General features: G+C 42.3%; 1 protein-coding gene and 1 long non-coding RNA gene across 2 annotated transcripts in view; one reads left to right on the top strand and one right to left on the bottom strand.

The window, feature by feature from the left end:
• Window positions 1-7,564: 7,564 nt before the first annotated feature.
• Window positions 7,565-20,431, bottom strand: admp (anti-dorsalizing morphogenic protein). The gene is made up of 5 exons (XM_061920858.1): window positions 19,723-20,431; window positions 16,023-16,159; window positions 11,112-11,231; window positions 10,848-11,037; window positions 7,565-8,176 (listed from the first exon to the last, which is right to left on the bottom strand). The coding sequence occupies exons 1-5, from the start codon at window positions 20,015-20,017 to the stop codon at window positions 7,737-7,739; spliced, it is 1,182 nt and encodes a 393-aa protein (XP_061776842.1). The 5' UTR covers window positions 20,018-20,431; the 3' UTR covers window positions 7,565-7,736.
• Window positions 19,718-24,902, top strand: part of LOC133568748 (uncharacterized) — a 38,003-nt gene continuing 32,818 nt past the window's right edge. The window contains exon 1 of the long non-coding RNA XR_009809661.1: window positions 19,718-20,128. This is a non-coding gene — a long non-coding RNA (uncharacterized LOC133568748). The remainder of the gene's footprint in view (window positions 20,129-24,902) is intronic.

Below are 24,902 nucleotides of genomic sequence, written 5' to 3' on the forward strand. Positions count from 1 at the left end.
AACACAGATAGACAGACAACATTCACACTCACATTCACACACTAGGGACCATTTTAGTGTTGCCAATCAACCTATCCCCAGGTGCATGTCTTTGGAAGTGGGAGGAAGCCGGAGTACCCGGAGGGAACCCACGCATTCACGGGGAGAACATGCAAACTCCACACAGAAAGATCCCGAGCCTGGATTTGAACCCAGGACTGCAGGACCTTCGTATTGTGAGGCAGACGCACTAACCCCTCTCCACCGTGAAGCCCTGGGTCAAACTTGTTTTGCAAAATAATTAGCGCATGCTTAGCATTACCGCCGGCTCAAAATTAACGCCGGGTCAAACTAGTTTCGCAAAATATAATTTTTATTAGCGCATGTCTAGAATTTCCACCGGGTCAAACTCGTCACGTCACGAGTGACACTTCACCTGTCATCATTTTCAAAATGGAGGAGGCTGATTTCAATCATTTGAAATCGCATAAAGGGAAGAAGATTAAGAGCTATTCAGTAGGATTTAAGGTCCAAGCTATTGAATATGCTAAAAAGAACAGTAAGCAGCTATGTTTTATTAGTATACCGTAGCTGCATGTGTCAAATATGAGTCATTAAATGACTCCCGCCTCCTGGTGGTAGAGGGCGCTAGTGATCCTTCTTGCGACTACTCGGCTGCAGAAGAAGTGACAACAAGCAGCAAGAGTGAGCAGCGATCGTTTATTTTTTCCTCTCGCTTGCACTTTTAACATGGAGGATTACATATCTAAAATAAAACAGTTTTCTAAACTGGACTTTCAATCCAAGCAGGAGGTAATAAAGGAAGATCTCCATCGAGACGGAGAGACTTTTAAAACTGAAGAAAGATAAGGAAGACTTCTATAAACAAGTTGTCGATGCTTTTGATCAGAAGGAGCTGCACATGGACTTCATTTATTAAATGCGCTTTTCATGATGGTACCCTTACATCACACTCAAATGTATAAGCGCAGGCTTAAATTTACCGCATGCCTTTGGTAAACGCCAGAGCAAGAAGAGGTTTTAAATTAATTAGCGCCCCGCGTCAATTCAAGGAAATACGGTAAGTCGCACTGGAGTATAAGTTGGAATTTTTGGGGGGAAATGTATTTGATATAACCCATCCATCCATCCATCATCTTCCGCTTATCCGAGGTCGGGTCGCGGGGGCAACAGCCTAAGCAGGGAAACCCAGACTTCCCTCTCCCCAGCCACTTCGTCTAGCTCTTCCCGGGGGATCCCGAGGCGTTCCCAGGCCAGCCGGGAGACATAGTCTTCCCAACATGTCCTGGGTCTTCCCCGTGGCCTCCTATCGGTCGGACGTGCCCTAAACACCTCCCTAGGGAGGCGTTCGGGTGGCATCCTGACCAGATGCCCGAACCACCTCATCTGGCTCCTCTCGATGTGGAGGAGCAGCGGCTTTACTTTGAGTTCCTCTCGGATGGCAGAGCTTCTCACCCTATCTCTAAGGGAGAGCCCCGCCACCCGGCGGAGGAAACTCATTTTAGCCGCTTGTACCCGTGATCTTATCCTTTCGGTCATGACCCAGAGCTCATGACCATAGGCGAGGATGGGAACGTAGATCGACCGGTAAATTGAGAGCTTTGCCTTCCGGCTCAGCTCCTTCTTCACCACAACGGATCGGTACAACGTCCGCATTACTGAAGACGCCGCACCGATCCGCCTGTCGATCCCACGATCCACTCTTCCCTCACTCGTGAACAAGACTCCTAGGTACTTGAACTCCTCCACTTGGAGCAGGGTCTCCTCCCCAACCCGGAGATGGCATTCCACCCTTTTCCGGGCGAGAACCATGGACTCGGACTTGGAGGTGCTGATTCTCATTCCGGTCGCTTCACACTCGGCTGCGAACCGATCCAGCGAGAGAGAGTTGATATAACCCAACACCAAGAATAGACATTTGAAAGGCAATTTAAAATAAATAAAGAATAGTGAACAACAGGCTGAATAAGTGTACGTTATATGAGGCATAAATAACCAACTGAGAAGGTGCCTGCTATGTTAACCTAACATATTATGGTAAGAGTCATTCAAATAACTATAACATATAAAAACATGCTATACCTTTACCAAACAATCTCCATCCATCCATCTTCTTCCACTTATCCGAGGTCTTGTCGCGGGGGCAGCAGCCTAAGCAGGGAAGCCCAGACGCTCCTCTCCCCAGCCACTTCGTCCAGCTCTTCCCGGGGAATCCCGAGGCGTTCCCAACATGTCCTGGGTCTTCCCCGTGGCCTCCTACCAGTCGGACGTGCCTGAAACACCTCCCTAAGGACGCGCTCGGGCGGCATCCTGAGCAGATGCCCGAACCACCTCATCTGGCTCCTCTTTTGCTAGCATGCTAGCAGCGACCGGGCTCAAATAGACTGACCATACTTTCTCTTTTCACCGGACATTTCCTCTTTTTGCAGAGCTGTCAGGGCAGAGTTTCTTAAATGCCTCAAATGTCCAGCATTTTGAGTATTGCTTGCTTGCTTGTGGAAACTCGTTCGGTACACCTACGCACCGAACCGAAACCCCCTTACCGAAACGGTTCAATATAAATACACGTACCGTTACACCCCTAATATCATCAAATTCTGTTAATTTCTCTATTCTAAAAAAAAAACCCAAAATGTAATTAATCATATCCAACTATGAAAATCCTTTGTGATAGACTGCATTACTGTACTGGGGCGCTTTAGCTCGGTTGGTAGAGAGGCCGTGCCAGCAACTTGAGGGTTGCAGGTTCGATTCCCGCTTCCGCCATCCTAGTCACTGCCGTTGTGTCCTTGGGCAAGACACTTTACCCACCTGCTCCCAGTGCCACCCACACTGGTTTGAATGTAACTTAGATATTGGGTTTCACCATGTAAAGCGCTTTGAGTCACTAGAGAAAAAGCGCTATATAAATATAATTCACTTCACTTCACTACAAAGACAGTACATTATTGTATATATTATGTTCTTTCACATCCTCAAAGTTTGAATAGTTTTTTTCTTTATTTTGTTTTTATTCAGATATATATCTATTTTACTTGCGTGAGTGAAAATTGGTCAAGCATGCCCATGCGGTTTATTCAATACCATATAGCAGGGGTGTCCAAAGTGCGGCCCAGGGGCCATTTGCGGCCCGCAGGTCATGTTTTAACGGCCCCACGGCACATTTTAAAAATACGATTGAAAAAAATTAAAACATAAAAAGTGGTATAAAAGAGCAAATGTAACAGGAACATTTTGCAACGTTTGCTATAATAAAACAAAGCTGCCATGCAGGCTGTTTCTTTCATTAAAAAAATAATAAGTGAATCAAAATCAACGTCATTTTGAATTATTCAAAGCTCTGATTACGTAACGTTAAATATTCCACTTTGAGATATTTTTGGGGGCAAATGTTGCATATTTGGTGTTTGCCATATAAAAAACTAAGCTGTTTTTTTTTTTCAAAGAAGGGCCTAAAACGAACAAATAAAAAACATAAACAACAAAAAAACCTATAATTTACGAATAGGTCTGAAGTTGATCTCAAGACCATTGAGGGACGGCGTGGCGCAGTGGGAGAGTGGCCGTGCGCAACCCGAGGGTCTCTGGTTCAAATCCCACCTAGTACCGACCTCGTCACGTCCGTTGTGTCCTGAGCAAGACACTTCACCCTTGCTCCTGATGGGTGCTGGTTGGCGCCTTGCATGGCAGCTCCCTCCATCAGTGTGTGAATGTGTGTGTGAATGGGTAAATGTGGAAGTAATGTCAAAGCGCTTTGAGTACCTTGAAGGTAGAAAAGTGCTATACAAGTGCAACCCATTGTGTTAAAGGTAAACAGTAAAAAAAAAAAAAAAAAATCATAATTTATTTTTTAACACTTTAATGAGTAGGCCCCATTTGGATCAGTGCGATTTGTTTTTAAGTGTCATTGCACAAAAAATAATAGTGAATTAAAATCAATGGTGTTATGGCGACTTGTCCAGGGTGTACCCCGCCTTCCGCCCGATTGTAGCTGAGATAGGCGCCAGCGCCCCCCGCGACCCCTAAAAGGGAATAAGCGGTAGGAAATGGATGGATGGATGGTGTTATGAGTTGTTGACCTTTTTACGGCTCCAATTATTATATAATCTCAAATATTCTACTGGGTGAAAATATTGCATATTTTGTGTTTTTTTCCCATAAAAAAAACATGGTTTTCTTTGACAAAAAGAGTATATAACTTAAATCTTTAAAAACGTCATATTGACAGATAGACCTAATGTTGATCTAGAGATTTAAAACTTGAATAATAATAGAAATAATAATACTGAATAATGACACATTTTTAACATTTTATTTTTACCAAAACTCTTTGGGGTCCCTGGGATCAAGCCTGAGTGGAGGCCTAAATGTATATTTTCTATACATATATTGGATTGTTTTTTAAAATAAATGGCCCCCGCTTGCTTTGTTTTTTCAGTGTGTGGCCCTCAGGGGGAAAAAGTTTGGACACCTGCTATATAGCTTCTAGGCCAGTGGTTCTTAACCTGGGTTCGGTGAGTCGGCCTCAGGGGTTCGGCGGAGGTCAAAACACACCCGACTAATCGTGTATATAAAAACTTCACCCTATCGGCGTACTACGGATACGGCAACAGCAGAAGTCAGACTGATTTGCAGGTGTGTAATTTGTTGTGAGTTTATGCACTGTGTTGGTTTTGTTGGTTGAACAAGGTGATGTTCATGCACGCTTCATTTTGTGCACCAGTAAAAAAAACATGGTAACACTTTAGTATGGGGAACATATTCACCATTAATTATTTGCTTATTAACATGCAAAATAGTAACATATTGGCTCTTAATTTGTCATTATTAAGTACTTATTAATGCCTTATTCAGCATGGCCTCATTATAACCCGAACCGTAACCCTAACCAAATAGATAGATCGTACTTTATTGATTCCTTCAGGAGAGTTCCTTCAGGAAAATTAAAATTCCAGCAGCAGTGTACAGAGTTGAGATCAATCTAAAAAAAGTAAATAATGGGGGTTTAAATGGAAACAAAATAGAGAAATATAACAATAAGAATAACAAATAAAAAGCAACAATGGGAATAAAAATATAACAGTAAAATAAGAATATAACAAGAGAAAGTAGGCAGTAGTGACCATGTTCCATCCATCCATCCATCCATCTTCTTCCGCTTATCCGAGGTCGGGTCGCGGGGGCAGCAGCCTAAGCAGGGAAGCCCAGACTTCCCTCTCCCCAGCCACTTCGTCTAGCTCTTCCCGGGGGATCCCGAGGGGTTCCCAGGCCAGCCGGGAGACATAGTCTTCCCAACGTGTCCTGGGTCTTCCCCGTGGCCTCCTACCGGTTGGACGTGCCCTAAACACCTCCCTCGGGAGGCGTTCGGGTGGCATCCTGACCAGATGCCCGAACCACCTCATCTGGCTCCTCTCCATGTGGAGGAGCAGCGGCTTTACTTTGAGTTCCTCCCGGATGGCAGAGCTTCTCACCCTATCTCTAAGGGAGAGGAAACTCATTTCGGCCGCTTGTACCCGTGATCTTATCCTTTCGGTCATAACCCAAAGCTCATGACCATAGGTGAGGATGGGAACGTAGATCGACCGGTAAATTGAGAGCTTTGCCTTCCGGCTCAGCTCCTTCTTCACCACAACAGATCGGTACAACGTCCGCATTACTGAAGACGCCGCACCGGTCCACCTGTCAATCTCACGATCCACTCTTCCCTCACTCGTGAACAAGACTCCTAGGTACTTGAACTCCTCCACTTTGGGTAGGGTCTCCTCCCCAACCCGGAGATGGCACTCCACCCTTTTCCGGGAGAGAACCATGGACTCGGATTTGGAGGTGCTGATTCTCATTCCGGCCGCTTCACACTCGGCTGCGAACCGATCCAGTGAGAGCTGAAGATCCCGGCCAGATGAAGCCATCAGGACCACATCATCTGCAAAAAGCAGAGAACTAATCCCGCGGCCACCAAACCGGAACCCCTCAACGCCTTGGCTGCGCCTAGAAATTCTGTCCATAAAAGTTATGAACAGAATGGGTGACAAAGGGCAACCTTGGCGGAGTCCAACTCTCACTGGAAATGTGTCCGACTTACTGCCGGCAATGCGGACCAAGCTCTGACACTGATCATATAGGGAGCGGACCGCCACAATCAGACAGTCTGATACCCCATACTCTCTGAGCACTCCCCACAGGACTTCCCGAGGGACACGGTCGAATGCCTTCTCCAAGTCCACAAAGCACATGTAGACTGGTTGGGCAAACTCCCATGCACCCTCAAGAACCCTGCCGAGAGTATAGAGCTGGTCCACAGTTCCACGACCAGGACGAAAACCACACTGTTCCTCCTGAATCCGAGGTTCGACTATCCGGCGAAGCCTCCTCTCCAGTACACCTGAATAAACCTTACCGGGAAGGCTGAGGAGTGTGATCCCACGATAGTTGGAACACACCCTCCGGTCCCCCTTCTTAAAGAGAGGGACCACCACCCCGGTCTGCCAATCCAGAGGTACCGCCCCCGATGTCCACGCGATGCTGCAGAGTCTTGTCAACCAAGACAGCCCCACAGCATCCAGAGCCTTAAGGAACTCCGGGCGGATCTCATCTACCCCTGGAGCCTTGCCGCCGAGGAGCTTTTTAACTACCTCAGCGACCTCAGCCCCAGAAATAGGAGAGTCCACCACAGATTCTCCAGGCACTGCTTCCTCATAGGAAGACGTGTTGGTGGGATTGAGGAGGTCTTCGAAGTATTCCCTCCACCTCTGGCAGTGGCAATAAGCTTAAATGTTTGTATTTACTTTTTTTGAGTTGATTTTCATAAAATATGCTATTTAACTGCTACTGTTTAACAAGGACTGATTTAAATTGTGTTTGCACAACAAATGTTTTGGCGCTTTTGTTCATGTGGGAGAATATTCCAATAAAGGTGCACTACACACTACTTTTGAATTCATTATTGTGCTTTGCGTATACAATGCAGTTAATCGCCATTAATCGGAGAAATAGTGTGATTAACTTCGATTAAAATTTTTAATCGTTGCCCAGCCCTAATATATATATATCAAAGGTAAATTGAGCATATTGGCTATTTCTGGCAATGTTTTTAAGTGTGTATCAAACTGGTAGCCCTTCGCATTAATCAGTTTTCTCCTCTTTTAAACCGTTCAATTAAGTGTTTTTTCATCATTTAGTCTCTACAAAAAAACCTTCCGTAAAAGGAAAAAAAATGTATGACGAAATGACAGACAGAAATACCCATTTTTTGATATATATAGATTTATTTATCAAAGGTAAATAGAGCAAATTGGCTATTTCTGGTTATTTATTTAAGTGTGTATCAAACTGGAAGTCCTTGGCATTAATCAGTACCCAAGAAGTAGCTCTTGCTTTCAAAAAGGTTGGTGACCCCTGCACTATAGCTTCTAGACGTCAAGGCTATTTTCAGTTTTTTTTTTTTTTAGAAAGAAATTTGTTGAAAAATATTAAATTGGACAACATTTTGCATGATTCTTCACTGTCTTGTTCTTACATTATATAAGATGTAGTGTTTGCTAAAAAGGGAGAAACAATGACATCACTATAAACACAATTTATTTCTTACTTTATACCCATTGGCAACAGAAAACATAAAATATGCACATTTACATCTTTCACATGATTATTACTTGCATGGCTGTCATATATTATCATTTATGGCTATTTACATATATTACAAGGCGGTCAGTTCGTGGGGGGGCCGCATCCCTCGGTCAGTGGCAGCCGCAGCTGCCCGCCACCATGTCGTTGTACTGCTTCAGCACCACGTTCTCGTCGTCGTCGAAGTAGAGCAGGTTGATGGAGAAGAGTTTGTCGGGCACGCAGCACGGCGTCTGGATGCTCTTGATGAGCTTCAGGGCGTTGATGATGGACTGCACGGTGGCGTGGTTGGTGGGCTTCATGTTCTGGCCCAGCGGGAAGGGGCAGGAGCCCTTGCAGTGGTAGGCGTTGTAGCCCCGCGGCGACACGATCCAACCCGACCAGCCGATCTCCTCAAAGTCCACGTACAGCGGCAGGCGCCGGCAGGGCATGGACACACCCTCCTCCTCCTGGTGGTCCACGGAGCGGGCCAGGCGGGAGGACACGGGGGCGGACACCTGGGCGGACACGGGGGCTTGTGGCAAGCTGGAGACTACTTCCATACTGTCTGGATCTGCGGGTCAAGGAGCAGAAAGGGGCTTTAGTTTCGACACCTCAGCACGGTGGTCAGCAACCCTCGGCTCTTTGCCGCCGCCCTAGTGGCTCCTTGGAGCGTTTTTAAAAAAGGATTGAAAATGGAAAAAAGTTGTAGTATGTTTTTTTGATTGAGGACAAACAGGACACAAAACTTCCCAACAGTTAGAAAGCCCACTGTTTAATATCTTAGTGTGTATGCTTCAATGAACATCGTTTTGTCCTACTAGCTTCAGCGGTTCTTGAACTCACCACAGTTTGTTTACAAACCCCGTTTCCATATGAGTTGGGAAATTGTGTTAGATGTAAATATAAACAGAATACAATGATTTGCAAATCCTTTTCAACCCGTATTCAGTTGAATATGCTACAAAGACAATATATTTCATGTTCAAACTGCTAAACTTTTTTTTTTGTTGCAAATAATCATAAACTTTAGAATTTGATGCCAGCAACACGTGACAAAGAAGTTGGGAAAGGTGGCAATAAATACTGATGAAGTTGAGGAATGCTCATCAAACACTTATTTGGAACATCCCACAGGTGTGCAGGCTAATTGGGAACAGGTGGGTGCCATGATTGGGTATAAAAGCAGCTTCCATGAAATGCTAAGTCATTCACAAACAAGGATGGGGCGAGGGTCACCACTTTGTAAGCAAATTGTCAGCTTTAGAACAACATTTAAGCTATTGCAAGGAATTTAGGGATTTTACCATCTACAGTCCGTAAAATCATCAAAAAGTTCAGAGAATCTGGAGAAATCACTGCACGTAAGCGATGATATTACGGACTTTTGATCCCTCAGGCGTTAGGTACTGCATCAAAAACTGACATCAGTGTTAAAAGGATATCACCACATGGGCTCAGGAACACTTCATAAAACCACTGTCAGTAACTACAGTTGGTCGCTACATTTGTTAAGTGTAAGTCAAAACTCTACTATGCAAAGCCAAATCCATTTATCAACAATATCCTGAAACGCCGCCGGCTCGGCTGGGCCTGAGCTCACCTGAGATGGACTGATGCAAAGTGGAAAAGTGTTCTGTGGTCTGACGAGTCCACATTTCAAATTATATTTGGAAACTGTGGCCGTGGTGTCCTCCGGAACAAAGATGAAAATAACCATTCGGATTGTTATAGGCGCAAAGTTCAAAAGCCAGCATGTGTGATGGTATGGGGGTGCTTTAGTGCCCAAGGCATGGGTAACTTACACATCTGTGAAGGCACCATTAATGCCGAATGGTACATACAGGTTTTGGAACAACATATGTTGTCATCCAAGCAACGTTATCATGGACGCCCCTGCTTATTTCAGCAAGACAATGCCAAGCCACATATTACAAAAGCATGGCTTCGTAGTAAAAGAGTGTGGGTACTTTCCTGGCCCGCCTGCAGTCCAGACCTGTCTCCCATGGAAAATGTGTGGCACATTATGAAGCGTAGAATACGACAGTGGAGACCCCGGACTGTTGAACAACTTAAGCTGTACATCAAGCAAGAATGGGAAAGAATTCCACTTTCAAAGCTTCAACAATTAGTTTCCTCAGTTCCCAAACGTTTATTGAGTGTTGTTAAAAGAAAATGTGATGTAACACAGTGGTGAACATGCCCTTTCCCAACTACTTTGGCACGTGTTGCAGCCATGAAATTTTAAGTTAATTATTATTTGCAAAAAAAAAAAAGTCTGAGTTTGAACATCAAATATGTTGTCTTTGTAGCATATTCAACTGAATATGGGTTGAAAATGATTTGCAAATCATTGTATTCTGTTTATATTTACATCTAACACAATTTCCCAACTCAGATGGAAACGGGGTTTGTACTTGACTTTCTGTGAAATTTAGCTGTGTGTATATATATATATATATATATATATATATATATATATATATATATAAACAAATACTTGAATTTCAGTGTTCATTTCTTTAAACATTTACACACACATAACACTCATCTACTCATTGTTGAGTTAAGGGTTAAAATGTCCATCCTTGTTTTTCTAACCATATACATGTACAGTAGATGGCAGTATTGTCCTGTTTAAGAGTGTCACAACATTGCTGTTTACGGCAGATCAACTGCTTTACGGTAGACAAAAATGTGACTGCTCTTGTTGCGTGTTGTGCCCGCGCTGGGAGGACGTTAATGAAACTGCCTAACAATAAACCCACATACGAAACCGAGAACTCGCCCTTGATCATTCTACAGTTATAACGTCATTGGGCAGACATGTTTATATTGTGGGACGTGAAAACAGGCTGTCGATACGTCACAGCATGGAGCTGGAGGGGGGCGTGGCCTCCAGCTCCACCTGAATTTCGGGAGATTTTCGGGAGAAAATTTGTCCCGGGAGGTTTTCGGGAGAGGCGCTGAAATTCGGGAGTCTCCCGGAAAATCCGGGAAGGTTGGCAAGTATGCCAATATTGGTGTCTACGTGGAAATCGGTAGAATGGTTGCCCCGGGAGATTTTCGGGAGGGGCACTGAAATTCGGGAGTTTCCCGGAAAAATCGTGAGGGTTGGCAAGTCTGGCTAGCGCCACAGCTAACGTTACCCATGCCGCTACCTCTCTGCTCGGCGAGGTGATCCACTGTATTCCAGTCTGTGTGTTATTGGTCTAGCTAGCACCAGGTCAATAAGCCTCCCTCACCTGTGTTCTCCTGAGCGGTGGAGCGGCGGCCGTCGTCGGTGAACAGCACCAGCATGGGCTGCTTGCTCTGGTGGTGGCTGCGTCCCGAGGCGAAGCGGATCAGCTTCAGGTCCATATGGCTCCCGCCCAGGCTGCGCACCACCACTTGCAGCCCCAGGTTGCTCTCCTCGTCCGCCATCCAGGAGCGGACCTTGGCAAGGGGACACCGAGGATGGTGGGTTGTGTTGTCGTGCGGTCCATGAAGCCCACGTAGCGGATACTTACAGCTTGCGTGATGGTGAACACCTCCCAGCCGTAGGAGTGGACCGGGATGAGTCGGGAAGACAGCAGCTTCTTGTCTTGTGTGCGATTGCCTTTGTAGTCCATCAGCTGGTAGACACTCACCTGTGTGTGGTTGACCAGGGTAGACATGTTTTAAAACGATGTTCTGCAATAAGTGCATCATGTTCCGAATAAGGCTTTATGACGCCGACTCCCATCACTGAGATCGGCCGATACAAATACCGATCACATGCACTGTAATACCTGTAAAGTTTGTAATCATTTACAACAGGCGTGTGCATAACACAGTTACAGTGGGGCAAAAAAGTATTTAGTCAGCCAGCGATTGTGCAAGTTCTCCCACTTAAAATGATGACAGAGGTCTGTAATTTTCATCATAGGTACACTTCAACTGTGAGAGACAGAATGTGAAAAAAAAATCCAGGAATTCACATTGTAGGAATTTTAAAGAATTTATTTGTAAATTATGGTGGAAAATAAGTATTTGGTCAACCATTCAAAGCTCTCACTGATGGAAGGAGGTTTTGGCTCAAAATCTCACGATACATGGCCCCATTTATTCTTTCCTTAACACGGATAAATCGTCCTGTCCCCTTAGCAGAAAAACAGCCCCAAAGCATGATGTTTCCACCCCCATGCTTTGCAGTAGGTATGGTGTTCTTGGGATGCAACTCAGTATTCTTCTTCCGAAAGCCAGCTCCAGCTCGTGGTGCCCAAGACCAGACTTAAGACCAGGGGAGACAGGGCCTTGTCTGCGGTCGGCCCTAAGCTCTGGAACACTCTGCCGCTCCATGTTCAAACTACTTCCACAGTGGAGTGTTTTAAGTCTCGTCTTAAGACCCACTTTTATTCTTTGGCTTTTAACACTAAGTGAGTTGTGTGGTCCTCTGTCCTCTGTTGTCCTCTGTGTTTTTTATACACTTTTATTTTTATTTTACTGTTTTAATTTATTTTACCCTTTAAAATAGTTTTTAATCATATTTGTTTTTATATTGTTTTTATTGGTTTTATTTTTATTCATTTTTTGTTTTGTTCAGTCATTGGTGGAGCATAATATTGTTTTTAACATGGCTGTGCAGCACTTTGGAAACGTTATTGTTGTTTAAATGTGCTATATAAACAAAGTGGATTGGATTGGATTGATTCCTCCAAACACGACCAGTTGAGTTTATACCAAAAAGTTCTCTTTTGGTTTCATCTGACCACATGACATTCTCCCAATCCTCTGCTGTATCATCCAAGTATCCATTTTGGTATCAACTCAACTGGTCGTGTTTGGAGGATGAAGAATACTGAGTTGCATCCCAATAACACCATACCTACTGTGAAGCATGGGGGTGGAAACATCCTGCTTTGGGGCTGTTTTTCTGCTAAGGGGACAGGACGATTGATCCGTGTTAAGGAAAGAATGAATGGGGCCATGTATCCTGAGATTTTGAGCCAAAACCTCCTTCCATCAGTGAGAGCTTTGAATGGTTGACCAAATACTTATTTTCCACCATAATTTACAAATAAATTCTTTAAAATTCCTGGATTTTTTTTCACATTCTGTCTCTCACAGTTGAAGTGTACCTATGATGAAAATTACAGACCTCTGTCATCATTTTAAGTGGGAGAACTTGCACAATCGCTGGCTGACTAAATACTTTTTTGTCCCACTGTATGGTTGGCCTCCGAGGGAACACTTTAAACAGTGAATAATATACATCCATCCATTGATTTTCTACCGCTTTTCCCTTTTGGGGTCACGGGGGGTGCTGGAGCCTATCTCAGCTGCATTCGGATGGAAAGCGGGGTAGACTGGGGACCATTTAGTGTTGCCAACCAACCTATCCCCAGTATGAGATTATTTATTACTCCAGTACTCTTGTCTTGTTCTGTTTATTGTATAGTATTTTGTATTCCTAGTATTTTGTATATAGTACAGGATTGCTTGTTATTTTTATTGGAGAGTAGTCTGTTTATTTCAATTGTTAGTTTTTCCTTTATTACCTCTTTATTTTTACCCCATATTTATTCCCACTACCGCACCTTAAATTGGAGTCTTAATCTCATTATATGCAAATATAATGACAATAAAGTCCAGAGAATAGATGGATGGATGGAATGGAAAAACCTTACCACTGTTTTTTTATGTAAAAAAGTAATGCACGTTTTTTATACTCTAATATCTACAGTTGTGTTTTATAGTGTATTATTACTCTATATTGAAAGTGGATTTTACTGTAAAAAAAAAGTGACTGTAAAATTTTTACATTAATGGATTACTTGCTTTTTAAATCATAAGTGTCAGAATAATTGTATAAAATTTATTAAACAACTTGTTTGCTTGCAGTTCAGGACTGCACACTGGACTCTCACTATTATGTTAGATCCACTATGGACTGGACTCTCACTATTATGTTAGATCCACTATGGACTGAACTCTCACTATTATGTTAGATCCACTATGGACTGGACTTACACTATTATGTTAGATCCACTATGGACTGGACTCTCACTATTATGTTAGATCCACTATGGACTGAACTCTCACTATTATGTTAGATCCACTATGGACTGGACTCTCACTATTATGTTAGATCCACAATGGACTGGACTCTCACTATTATGTTAGATCCACTATGGACTGGACTCTCACACTATTATGTTAGATCCACTATGGACTGGACTCTCACACTATTATGTTAGATCCACTATGGACTGGACTCTCACACTATTATGTTAGATCCACTATGGACTGGACTCTCGCACTATTATGTTAGATCCACTATGGACTGGACTCTCATTATTATGTTAGATCCACTATGGACTGGACTCTCACACTATTATGTTACATCCACTATGGACTGGACTCTCGCACTATTATGTCAGATCCATTATTGATAGTTTTACATAAACAAACAGTTGTACATTCCTAAATTGAAAATGTTGCAGAGCGAAAGGGTTTAGGCTGAAGTTGAACACTTATTGCACCTAACCCTATTAACAATGTCAAATACAAGATGAGATTCCAAAAATTATGACATTTCCTTTGCTTGACATATTATAAATTCACCTTGTACACAACATAAAGACTGTTCAATTATATTCACAGTAAAGACGTGAAATATCCATGTACACGTCTTAGTTCAACCTTTGTACCAATTATTTACTATATACAAACAATTATTAGGGACCGAATGTCCCTTTGGGACAGAGGACTCTATTGTATTTCTAAGGTTTTATTATTATTATACCGCCGCCTCTTTGAGCTGTAATTTGACCCCCTTAAAATGCTTCAAAACTCACCAAACTTGGCACACACATCATGACTGGCAACAATTGCGAGCTAATGAAAAAACCAAACCCCAAAACTCAAAATTGTGCTCTAGCGCCCCCTAGGAATACAACACAGACAATACCCTAATTTGACCCCCTTGACATGCTTCAAAACTCACCAAATTTAACACACACATCATGACCGGTGAAAATTGCCAGCTAATCAAAAAACCAAAACCCAAAACTCTAAATTGCGCATTAGCGCCCCGTAGGAAAAACACAAACAAAACTGCTTGTAACTTCCGTTAGCAATGTCGTAGAGACATGAAACAAAAACCTCTATGTACGTCTGACTTAGACCTAGATTTCATACACTGACCTCCTTCTGCAAAAATCAAAAGGAAGTGGGCAAAAACCCCTTCAAAACAAAAGTTTCCGAAAAAATGTCATTTTTGCCTCTTTGAGCTGTAATTTGACCCCCTTAAAATGCTCACCAAACTGGACACACACATCAGGACTGGCAAAAATTGACATCTATTAGGGACCGAATGTCCCTTTGGGACCGAAGACCCTAATGTATTTCTAAGGTTTTATTAGAAACCGCGACCCCAAAACTCAAAATTGCGCTCTAGCGCCCCCTAGGAATAAAACACAGACTAAACTGCTCCTAGGAAGAAAACACAGACAAACCTGCTTGTAACTTCCGGTAGGAATGTCGTAGAGACATGAAACAAAAACCTCTATGTAGGTCTCACTTAGACCTACATTTCATTCATTTACATCCTACAGCAAAAATCAACAGGAAGTTGGCACTTACAGCTTTAAAACAAATGTTTTGTAAAAACCCGTCACCTTTTTTCAAACATTATCTCCTCTGAGCGCGTTTGTCGCGTCGGCTTCAATACCGCACAGGAAAGAGATTGAACCCTTCTGATTAAAAGTTGCGCAAAGAGTTTTTCTAATTGCTCCGGTTTTTGATTTTACTAGCCTTCGAAGAACCGCTGCGCTGATGCTGCTGCCGTCTCAAGATGGACGCTTAAAAGCAGGAAGCACCAGCGAGACCACACGATGCAGAGAAGGTAGGTACTGTGCGGGTAAAGATATGTTGACTGGGTGAAAGAAGGAGGCACCAGTTTGACTCCAGGATACAGAGAAGGTAGGTAATGTGCAGGTAAAGCTGTGTTGTCTGGGTGATGGCAGGAAGCATCAGCGTGCATGGGTGAAAGAAAGAAGTACCAATGTGACCCCAGGATGCAGGGAAGGTAGGTAATGTGCAGGTAAAAATATGTTGAATGGGTAGCCCACATTTAGTTTGTAATTAACATTGATCATAGTGTTAACTACTGTGTTGATTCAAGAGTGTTGTTATTCCAAAAAATTGGTCTTAAAGTGTTTTTTTAAATGTGTGAATGGAACTGGAACATTTGAAGGAATCATCCAAGCTATTCCACAGGTGAACCCCCCTGACTAATTAGCTGCTGGCTTCATGTCAGCTGGGTGACTAAAAAGAAACACAGAGGGGATCGCCATTAAAGGCTTTAATCCACAATGGTGAGCGCATATTTTCGTGAATATCGGCCGACACTGATGGGTGGATCGATGGTGACTTGACGAGTCTGGACTGTAACATACCTGGCAGAAGTGGTGCCGGGTGAAGGTCAGCGTGGCCTGAGGTCGCAGCTTGAAAAGATGGAGCTCTGCAGTCAGGATCTTCTCGGTTCTCGCCACAGTGGACAGATTGAAGCGGAACTCCACCTGCTCGCTGTGCACTGCAATAGGGAACCAGGACCAAGAACAGTCAGTCCCTTAGGCCACAAAAATGCCCCGTAATTTTTTTCACTAAAAATCTTTCCAGACATGGGTGCTCAGACTTTTAGCCCATCCATCCATCCATCATCTTCCGCTTATATGAGGTCAGGTCGCGGGGGCAGCAGCCTAAGCAGGGAAGCCCAGACTTCCCTCTCCCCAGCCACTTCGTCTAGCTCTTCCCGGGGGATCCCGAGGCGTTCCCAGGCCAGCCGGGAGACATAGTCTTCCCAACGTGTCCTGGGTCTTTTCTGACCAGATGACCTAGCCACCTCATCTGGCTCCTCTCCATGTGGAGGAGCAGCGGCTTTACTTTGAGCTCCTCTCAGATGGCAGAGCTTCTCACCCTATCTCTAAGGGAGAGACCCACCACCCGGCGGAGGAAACTCATTTCGGTTGCTTGTACCCGTGATCTTGTCCTTTCGGTCATGACCATAGGTGAGGATGGGAACGTAGATCGACCGGTAAATTGAGAGCTTTGCCTTCCGGCTCAGCTCCTTCTTCACCACAACGGATCTGTACAACGTCCGCATTACTGAAGACGCCGCACCGATCCGCCTGTCAATCTCACGATCCACTCTTCTCTCACTCGTGAACAAGACTCTGAAGTACTTGAACTCCGGCCGCCTTAAAAAAAAAAAAACATGCACCTGGGGATAGGTTGATTGGCAACACTAAATTGTCCCTAGTGTGTGAATGTGAGTGTGAATGTTGTCTATCAATCAATCAATCAATCAATGTTAATTTATATAGCCCTAAATCAGTAGTGTCTCAAAGGGCTGCACAAGCCACAACGACTTCCTCGGTTCAGATCCCACATCAGGGCAAGGGAAAACTCAACCCAGTGGGATGACAATATGAATAGTGTGAGAGTCCAGTCCATAGTGGATCTAACATAATAGTGTGAGAGTCCAGTCTATAGTGGATCTAACATAATAGCGAGAGTCCAGTCCATAGTGGATCTAACATAATAGTGTGAGAGTCCAGTCCATAGTGGATCTAACATAATAGTAAGAGTCCAGTCCATAGTGGATCTAACATAATAGTGTGAGAGTCCAGTCCATAGTGGATCTAACATAATAGTGTGAAAGTCCAGTCCATAGTGAATCTAACATAATAGTGTGAGGGTCCAGTCCATAGTGGATCTAACATATACTGTGAGAGTCCAGTCAATAGTGGATCTAACATAATAGTGTGAGGGTCCAGTCCATAGTGGATCTAACATAATACTGTGAGGGTCCAGTCCATTGTGGATCTAACATAATAGTGAGAGTCCAGTCCATAGTGGATCTAACATAATAGTGTGAGAGTCCAGTCCATAGTGTATCTAACATAATAGTCAGAAGTCCAGTCCATAGTGGATCTAACATAATAGTGAGAGTCCAGTCCATAGTGGATCCAACATAATAGTGTAAGTCCAGTCCATAGTGGATCTAACATAATAGTGAGAGTCCAGTCCATAGTGGATCCAACATAATAGTGTGAGTCCAGTCCATAGCGGAACTAACATAATAGTGGATCTAACATAATAGTGTGAGAGTCCAGTCCATAGTGGATCTAACATAATAGTGGATCTAACATAATAGTGTGAGAGTCCAGTCCATAGTGGATCTAACATAATAGTGTGAGAGTCCAGTCCATAGTGGGGCAAGCAGAGGACCATCTATCTGTGTTGGCCAAGCGACTTGTCCAGGGTGTACGCCGCCTTCCACCCAAATGCAGCTGGATAGGCTCCTGCACCCCCCGCGACCCCGAACGGGGCAAGCGGTAGAAAATGGATGGATGTTTTTTTACATATTTCCAGTTGCTTCATTACAGCATGTCTGAAAAGGAGCAGGAAGAAGCAGAGCTTATTTAATCCTACTCCTTTTCGTACCATAGCAATTGTATCCCATTTCCTTTTTCTCCGTAGCAGAACAATGAACAAATAAAAACCAAATGAATCATTTACTATACTAAGTAAACAAATATTGAATACACAAAAGAAATAAAAAAAGGGTTCAAGATGTTCATCATAATTCTTGTTCTGTGTACTTAGTGAACACTTGTAGTTTGAACCCTCTCTTAAAGTTAATCCTATTGGTGCTTTAATTTGTTTGGTTAATCCATCCCATAATTTAATTCCACATACTGATATACTAAAAGGTTTTAGGTGTTGTCCGTGCATACAAATGTTTTAAATTAGATTTACCTCTAAGGTTATATTTCTCCTCTTTTGTTGAGAAGAATTGTTGTACATTTTTAAGTAGCAGGTTATAGTTTGCTTTGTACATCATTTTATCTGTTTGCAAATGCACCAACCACTGATAAACGCTTACTTACTGAAACAAAACTAAATATTCATAAATTAATGATGCATCAGTAATCCATTTTTAATCGAATTGTAGCTCCTGAATCGTGAGGTGGCAATAAGAGTCGCTATGATTCTCCTGAATGACTGCCGGTAGTCACCCAGATAATAAGTATTAGGGCGTGCTATGAAGCCATTGACTTTGTCGCCTTCTACAACATGTACGATCTGCTTGTCAGTCCAGCATCATGTTGTGTGTGGCCTCCGCGGCAACATGCACACGACTGCAAGGCATACTGAGTGACACAGAGTACACTAATGGTTGTAATATAAACAATTTTAACACTCTTAGTAATATGCGCCACGCTGTGAAGCCACACCAATTAAAAACGACAACCACATTTCGGGAGAACATCCTCACAGTAACACATCATAAATGCAACACAACAAATACCCATAATCCTTTGTATTCATGACAATTCCTGACTATTTTATACACCCCGCTAGCAGCAAACTCCCCCCCACGCGTCGGTAAGGTGGGCGGGGATGGGGGCGCGGGGGTGTAAAATATATTCAGCTATCTCAGCTACAATCGGGCGAAAGGCGGGGTACACCCTGGACAAGTCGCCACCTCATCACAGGGCTAACACAGATATATATATATATATATAGCTTGGGGACCCCTGCAGTAAACCCTTGTTTATCGCTCCATCCATCCATTTCCTACCGCTTGTCCCTTTCGGGGTCGCTGGAGCCTATCTCAGCTGCATTCCAACATGACTGTGGTACATTAATTGAATTCAGTATTTTAGTAGGAATTCTAAATTGAATATTTCATGGGGCTTAAATTTTTTTTAAATAAATGCGTTACTGCGATATCCAGGGTGTACAACGCCTTCCGCCCGATTGTAGCTGAGATAGGCAGCAGCGACCCCAAAGGGAATAAGCGGTAGAAATGGATGGATGGTGTTAATAGTATTACAGCACTGTTGGCCTGAGCCAATCAGCGGCCTTGATACTGAACTGTCAGATTGCTTTGGTCTCAATTAGTGACCAATACTGCTAATATTGTTATTCTTAGTTCATTTAGTCATTTTTTTTACATGAAAATTGGGCCACAAATACGTAAAATAGGCTTTAAAAACGATGGGAGGACCGCAGTGTAAATAATGAAGAGTTTCTAAAGGTTATTAAATGAGACCGTGACTCGGCACTTTTGGCCCCGGAAGCACTCACGTTTGTCGAAGAAGCTTCGCACGGTGTTGCCCTCCAGCAGGCCGGGGTCCCTGGTCACGCCGTCCACGTCCGCCACGGTGTTGTACAGGTCCAGCATGTACTGGGGCGGCTGTTTGTGACCGTGGACGGCGGGCGGGTCCTCCATGCCGAACACCTCCAGCAGCCTCTTGATGGCGGCCGAGCGGACCTCGCGGGAGTCGGCGGCGGCGGAAGGCGACTCCAGGTGGTTGCGGGCGGGGGGCCGCGCTCGGGCCGGGCACAACAAAGCCAACACTGCTATCACCAACATCAGCATTTTCTTTCTTTTTTTCTTTTATGTGTGTTTTTTCGTGTGTCCGAGTGAGGGCATGCGGCTGCCCTTATATGTAACATGGCCCCCACGCCCTCCAGCCCGCGCACTCTCATGGTAAACAGCAGTAAAGTTGCTATTTGGTCGCAAATGTAAATCAGCCATCAGCGAATGTAAAGGACGACTAATGGCGGTGTTGACCAAGGTGTGAAGTCCATTGGAGACGTCATTCCAGCCTATTGTCCTCGCGTCTGGCAACAAAGGCGCAAATCAACTAAAATTAAAAAGTGCGGGGGACAACGTGTGCGCCGCGTTAGTTTGTGCGGCCAAACGCCACGACTCAATCCACTTTTGGAACCGAGCGAGGAAGTGCACCTGCGCCACAATGGATCCATTAATTTGGAATAATGGGCACCAGGGGGGACCGATGACTGGCATACATAAGTGTCGGCGCATTTACACTTTCAAATGGACAACTTTTTAGGAACCGCATGTCCCTTTTGGGATATAGGACCCTATTTTATTTCTAAGGTTGTATTATTAGGGAGTGAATGTCCCTTTGGGACAGAGGACCATATTACAATTTCTAAGGTTTTATTATTATTATTATTATTATTATTATTATTATTGTTAGGGACCAAATGTCCATTTGGGACACAGGACCCTATTGTATTTCTAAGGTTTTATTATTCTTTATTATTAGTAGTAGTATTATTAGGGACCGAATGTCCCTTTGGGACAGAGGACCCTATTGTATTGCTAAGGTTTTATTATTCTTTATTAAGGACCGAATGTCCCTTTGGGACAGAGGACCTTATTGTATTTCTAAGGTTTTTCTTTTCTTTATTATTATTATTATTATTATTATTAGGGACCGAATGTCCCTTTGGGACAGAGGACCATATTGTATTTCTAAGGTTTTATTATTATTATTATTATTATAAGGTACCAAATGTCCCTTTGGGACACAGGACCCTATTGTATTTCTAAGGTTTTATTATTCTTAGGGACCGAATGTCCCTTTGGGACAGAGGACCATATGGTATTTCAAAGGTTTTATTATTCTTTATTATTAATATTATTATGAGGGACCGAATGTCCCTTTGGGACAGAGGACCATATGGTATTTCTAAGGTTTTATTATTCTTTATTATTATTATTAGGGACCGAATGTCCCTTTGGGACAGAGGACCCTATTGTTTTTGAAAGGTTTTCTTAGGGACCGAATGTCCCTTTGGGACAGAGGACCATATTGTATTTCTAAAGTTTTATTAGGGACCGAATGTCCCTTTGGGACAGAGGACCCTATTGTATTTCTAAGGTTTTATTATTATTTATTATTATTATTATTATTATTAGGGACCGAATGTCCCTTTGGGACAGATGACCCTATTGTATTTCTAAGGTTTTATTATTTATTATTATTATTATTATTATTATTATTATTATTATTATTATTAGGGACCGAATGTCCCTTTGGGACAGAGTACCCTATTGTATTTCTAAAATTGTATTATTCTTTAATAGGGACCGAATGTCCCTTTGGGACAGATGACCCTATAGTATTTCTAAGGTTTTATTCTTTATTATTATTATCTCTTTCTATGCCACATCAATATGGAATGTACTCCCAACAGGTATAAAAGTAAGTGCATCTCTATATTCCTTCAAAACCGCTCTAAAACAACACCTCCAGGCAACTTCAACACTTTACTAATACCCTCCTCCATTCACATCCCATCTCCTCGGATTATAAACAACTCAAATGTACTTCTAATGTATTTACTTGTTCTTATGCTATGTGAACTCACTATGTTCTCTGCTGGCTGTACATATCCTACTAAATAAGACCTACACTGTTTCAATGTCCACATTTCTCTGTTGATGCAATTGTTGATGACTGAAGTTCTGATATCAACCAAAGCTCCTCATCCCACCCCCCGGATTGTAAATAATGTAAATAATTCAATGTACATACTATGATGATTAACTTGTGTGATGACTGTATTATGCTGATAGTATATATTTGTACCATGAATTGATTAACGTGGACCCCGACTTAAACAAGTTGAAAAACTTATTCGGGTGTTACCATTTAGTGGTCAATTGTACGGAATATGTACTGAACTGTGCAATCTACTAATAAAAGTTTCAATCAATCAATCAATTAGGGGCCGAATGTCCTTTTGGGACGGAGGACCCTATCGTATTTCTAAGGTTTTATTATTATTAGGGACCGAATGTCCCTTTGGGACAGAGGACCCCTATTGTATTTCTAAGGTATTATTATTCTTTATTGAGGACCGAATGTCCCTTTGGGACAGAGGACCCTATTGTATTTCTGAAGTTTTATTATTATTATTAGGGACCGAATGTTCCTTTGGGACAGAGGACCCTATTGTATTTCTAAGGTTTTATTCTTTATTATTAGGGACCAAATGTCCCTTTAGGACAGAGGACCGTATTGTATTTCTAAGGTTTTATTATTATTAGGAACCGAATGTGCCTTTGGGACAGAGGACCCTATTGTATTTCTAAGGTTTTATTATTAGGGACCGAATGTGACTTTGGGACAGAGGACCCTATTGTATTTCTAAGGTTTTATTCTCTATTATTGTATATTATTAGTATTATTATTATTATTATTGTTATTCCGTTGCCTTTTCAAGCTGTAATTTGACCCCCTTAACATGCTTCAAAACTCACCAAATTTTACACACACATCAGGACTGGCGAAAATTGCCATCTAATAAAAAAAAAACAACAACCCCAAATTCAAAATTCACTTTGGGACAGAGAACCCTATTGTATTTCTAAGGTTTTATTCTTTATTATTAGGGAGCGAATGTCCCTTTGGGACAGAGGACCCTATTATATTTCTAAGGTTTTATTATTCTTTATTAAGGACCGAATGTCCCTTTGGGACAGAGGATGCTATTGTATTTCTAAGGTTTTATTCTTTATTATTAGGGACCGAATGTCCCTTTGGGACAGAGGACCCTATTGTATTTCTCAGGTTTTATTCTCTATTATTTTATATTATTATTATTATTATTCCGTTGCCTTTTCAAGCTGTAATTTGACCCCCTTAACATGCTTCAAAACTCACCAAATTTTACACACACATCAGGACTGGCGAAAATTGCCATCTAATAAAAAAAAAACCAAACCCCAAATTCAAAATTCCCTTTGGGACGGAGGATGCTATTGTATTTCTAAGGTTTTATTCTTTATTATTAGGGAGCGAATGTCCCTTTGGGACAGAGGAACCTATTGTTTTTCTAAGGTTTTATTATTAGGGACCAAATGTCCCTTTGGGACAGAGGACCCTATTGTATTTCTAAGGTTTTATTATTATTAGGAACCAAATGTCTTTTTGGGACAGAGGACCCTATTGTATTTCTAAGGTTTTATTCTTTATTATTAGGGACCAAATGTCCCTTTGGGACAGAGGACCGTATTGTATTTCTAAGGTTTTATTATTATTAGGAAACGAATGTGCCTTTGGGACAGAGGACCCTATTGTATTTCTAAGGTTTTATTATTAGGGACCGAATGTCACTTTGGGACAGAGGACCCTATTGTATTTCTAAGGTTTTATTCTCTATTATTGTATATTATTATTATTATTATTGTTATTCCGTTGCCTTTTCAAGCTGTAATTTGACCCCCTTAACATGCTTCAAAACTCACCAAATTTTACACACACATCAGGACTGGCGAAAATTGCCATCTAATAAAAAAAAAAAAAAACCCAAATTCAAAATTCCCTTTGGGACGGAGGATGCTATTGTATTTCTAAGGTTTTATTCTTTATTATTAGGGAGCGAATGTCCCTTTGGGACAGAGGACCCTATTGTATTTCTAAGGTTTTATTATTATTAGGAACCGAATGTCTTTTTGGGACAGAGGACCCTATTGTATTTCTAAGGTTTAATTCTTTATTATTAGGGACCAAATGTCCCTATGGGACAGAGGACCCTATTGTATTTCTAAGGTTTTATTATTATTATTAGTGACCAAATGTCCCTTTGGGACAGAGGACTCTATTGTATTTCTAAGGTTTTATTATTATTATTAGGGACCGAATGTCCCTTTAGGACCGAGCACCCTATTGTATTTCTAAGGTTTTACTATGACCCCAGGATGCAGGGATGGTAGGTAACGTGCAGGTAAAGATATGTTGAATGAGTAAAGGCAGGAAACACCAGCAAAAGTCGGTCCCCCCCGTCCATTACTGCTTGCAGCTTTAATTTTGGGTTCGTTGGGCAGCTTTGGGGCAGAAATGTGCGGTTTGGTGCAATTTTTTTTTTGCAGAAGGGATCAAAGTCCAAGACACCTGGCAAACTACAAGCCATATAACTTTGCAGGATGTATAGATTCTTCTTATTTGTGTGTCACACAAACGTGCTCGCTTCACACCTGCCTATCAAAATAAGAGCCCCTTGAAGCGTGTGTGTTTGTGTTGTCCTAACTGTTCCTCCACAATGTCGTCATCCAGGTCTAAATTATTTGATATTTGCATTGAAGCAATTATTGTTTGATTTGAAAGTACAAGAGATGACAGAATTGAATCAAAATTGCTCACAAACTTGTTAGGAATACAAAACAGCAGCTTGATGAGACTTAATTACAGTGTTTGGATCAGTTTTTAAGCAGACCATGTCAACCTGAGTGAAGGACCTTTGACTGCTGGGGTAAAGGAGCAGAGAGTAGAAACTTTTCTGTGACATTTGAGAAATATTCTATTTTCTGGGGCGTTTAATGGGAATTAACTACAATTGTATAATGTACATGTTCTTATTCATGAGCAGACACACACACATATATATATATATATATATATATATTGTAAAAAATGAGAATCGATTATATATATATATATATATAT

This window comes from Nerophis ophidion, linkage group LG14, assembly GCF_033978795.1.
Source record: "Nerophis ophidion isolate RoL-2023_Sa linkage group LG14, RoL_Noph_v1.0, whole genome shotgun sequence".
Lineage (NCBI taxonomy): Eukaryota > Metazoa > Chordata > Actinopteri > Syngnathiformes > Syngnathidae > Nerophis > Nerophis ophidion.

Coding starts and splice junctions, on each gene's coding strand:
- admp (XM_061920858.1), bottom strand. CDS start 20,017: ATGCTGATGTTGGTGATAGCAGTGTTGGCTTTGTTGTGCCCGGCCCGA. Junction 11,232..16,022: donor CCCGGCACCACTTCTGCCAG/GTATGTTACAGT, acceptor AACCACACACAG/GTGAGTGTCTACCAGCTGAT. Junction 11,038..11,111: donor TGTTCACCATCACGCAAGCT/GTAAGTATCCGC, acceptor CCCCTTGCCAAG/GTCCGCTCCTGGATGGCGGA.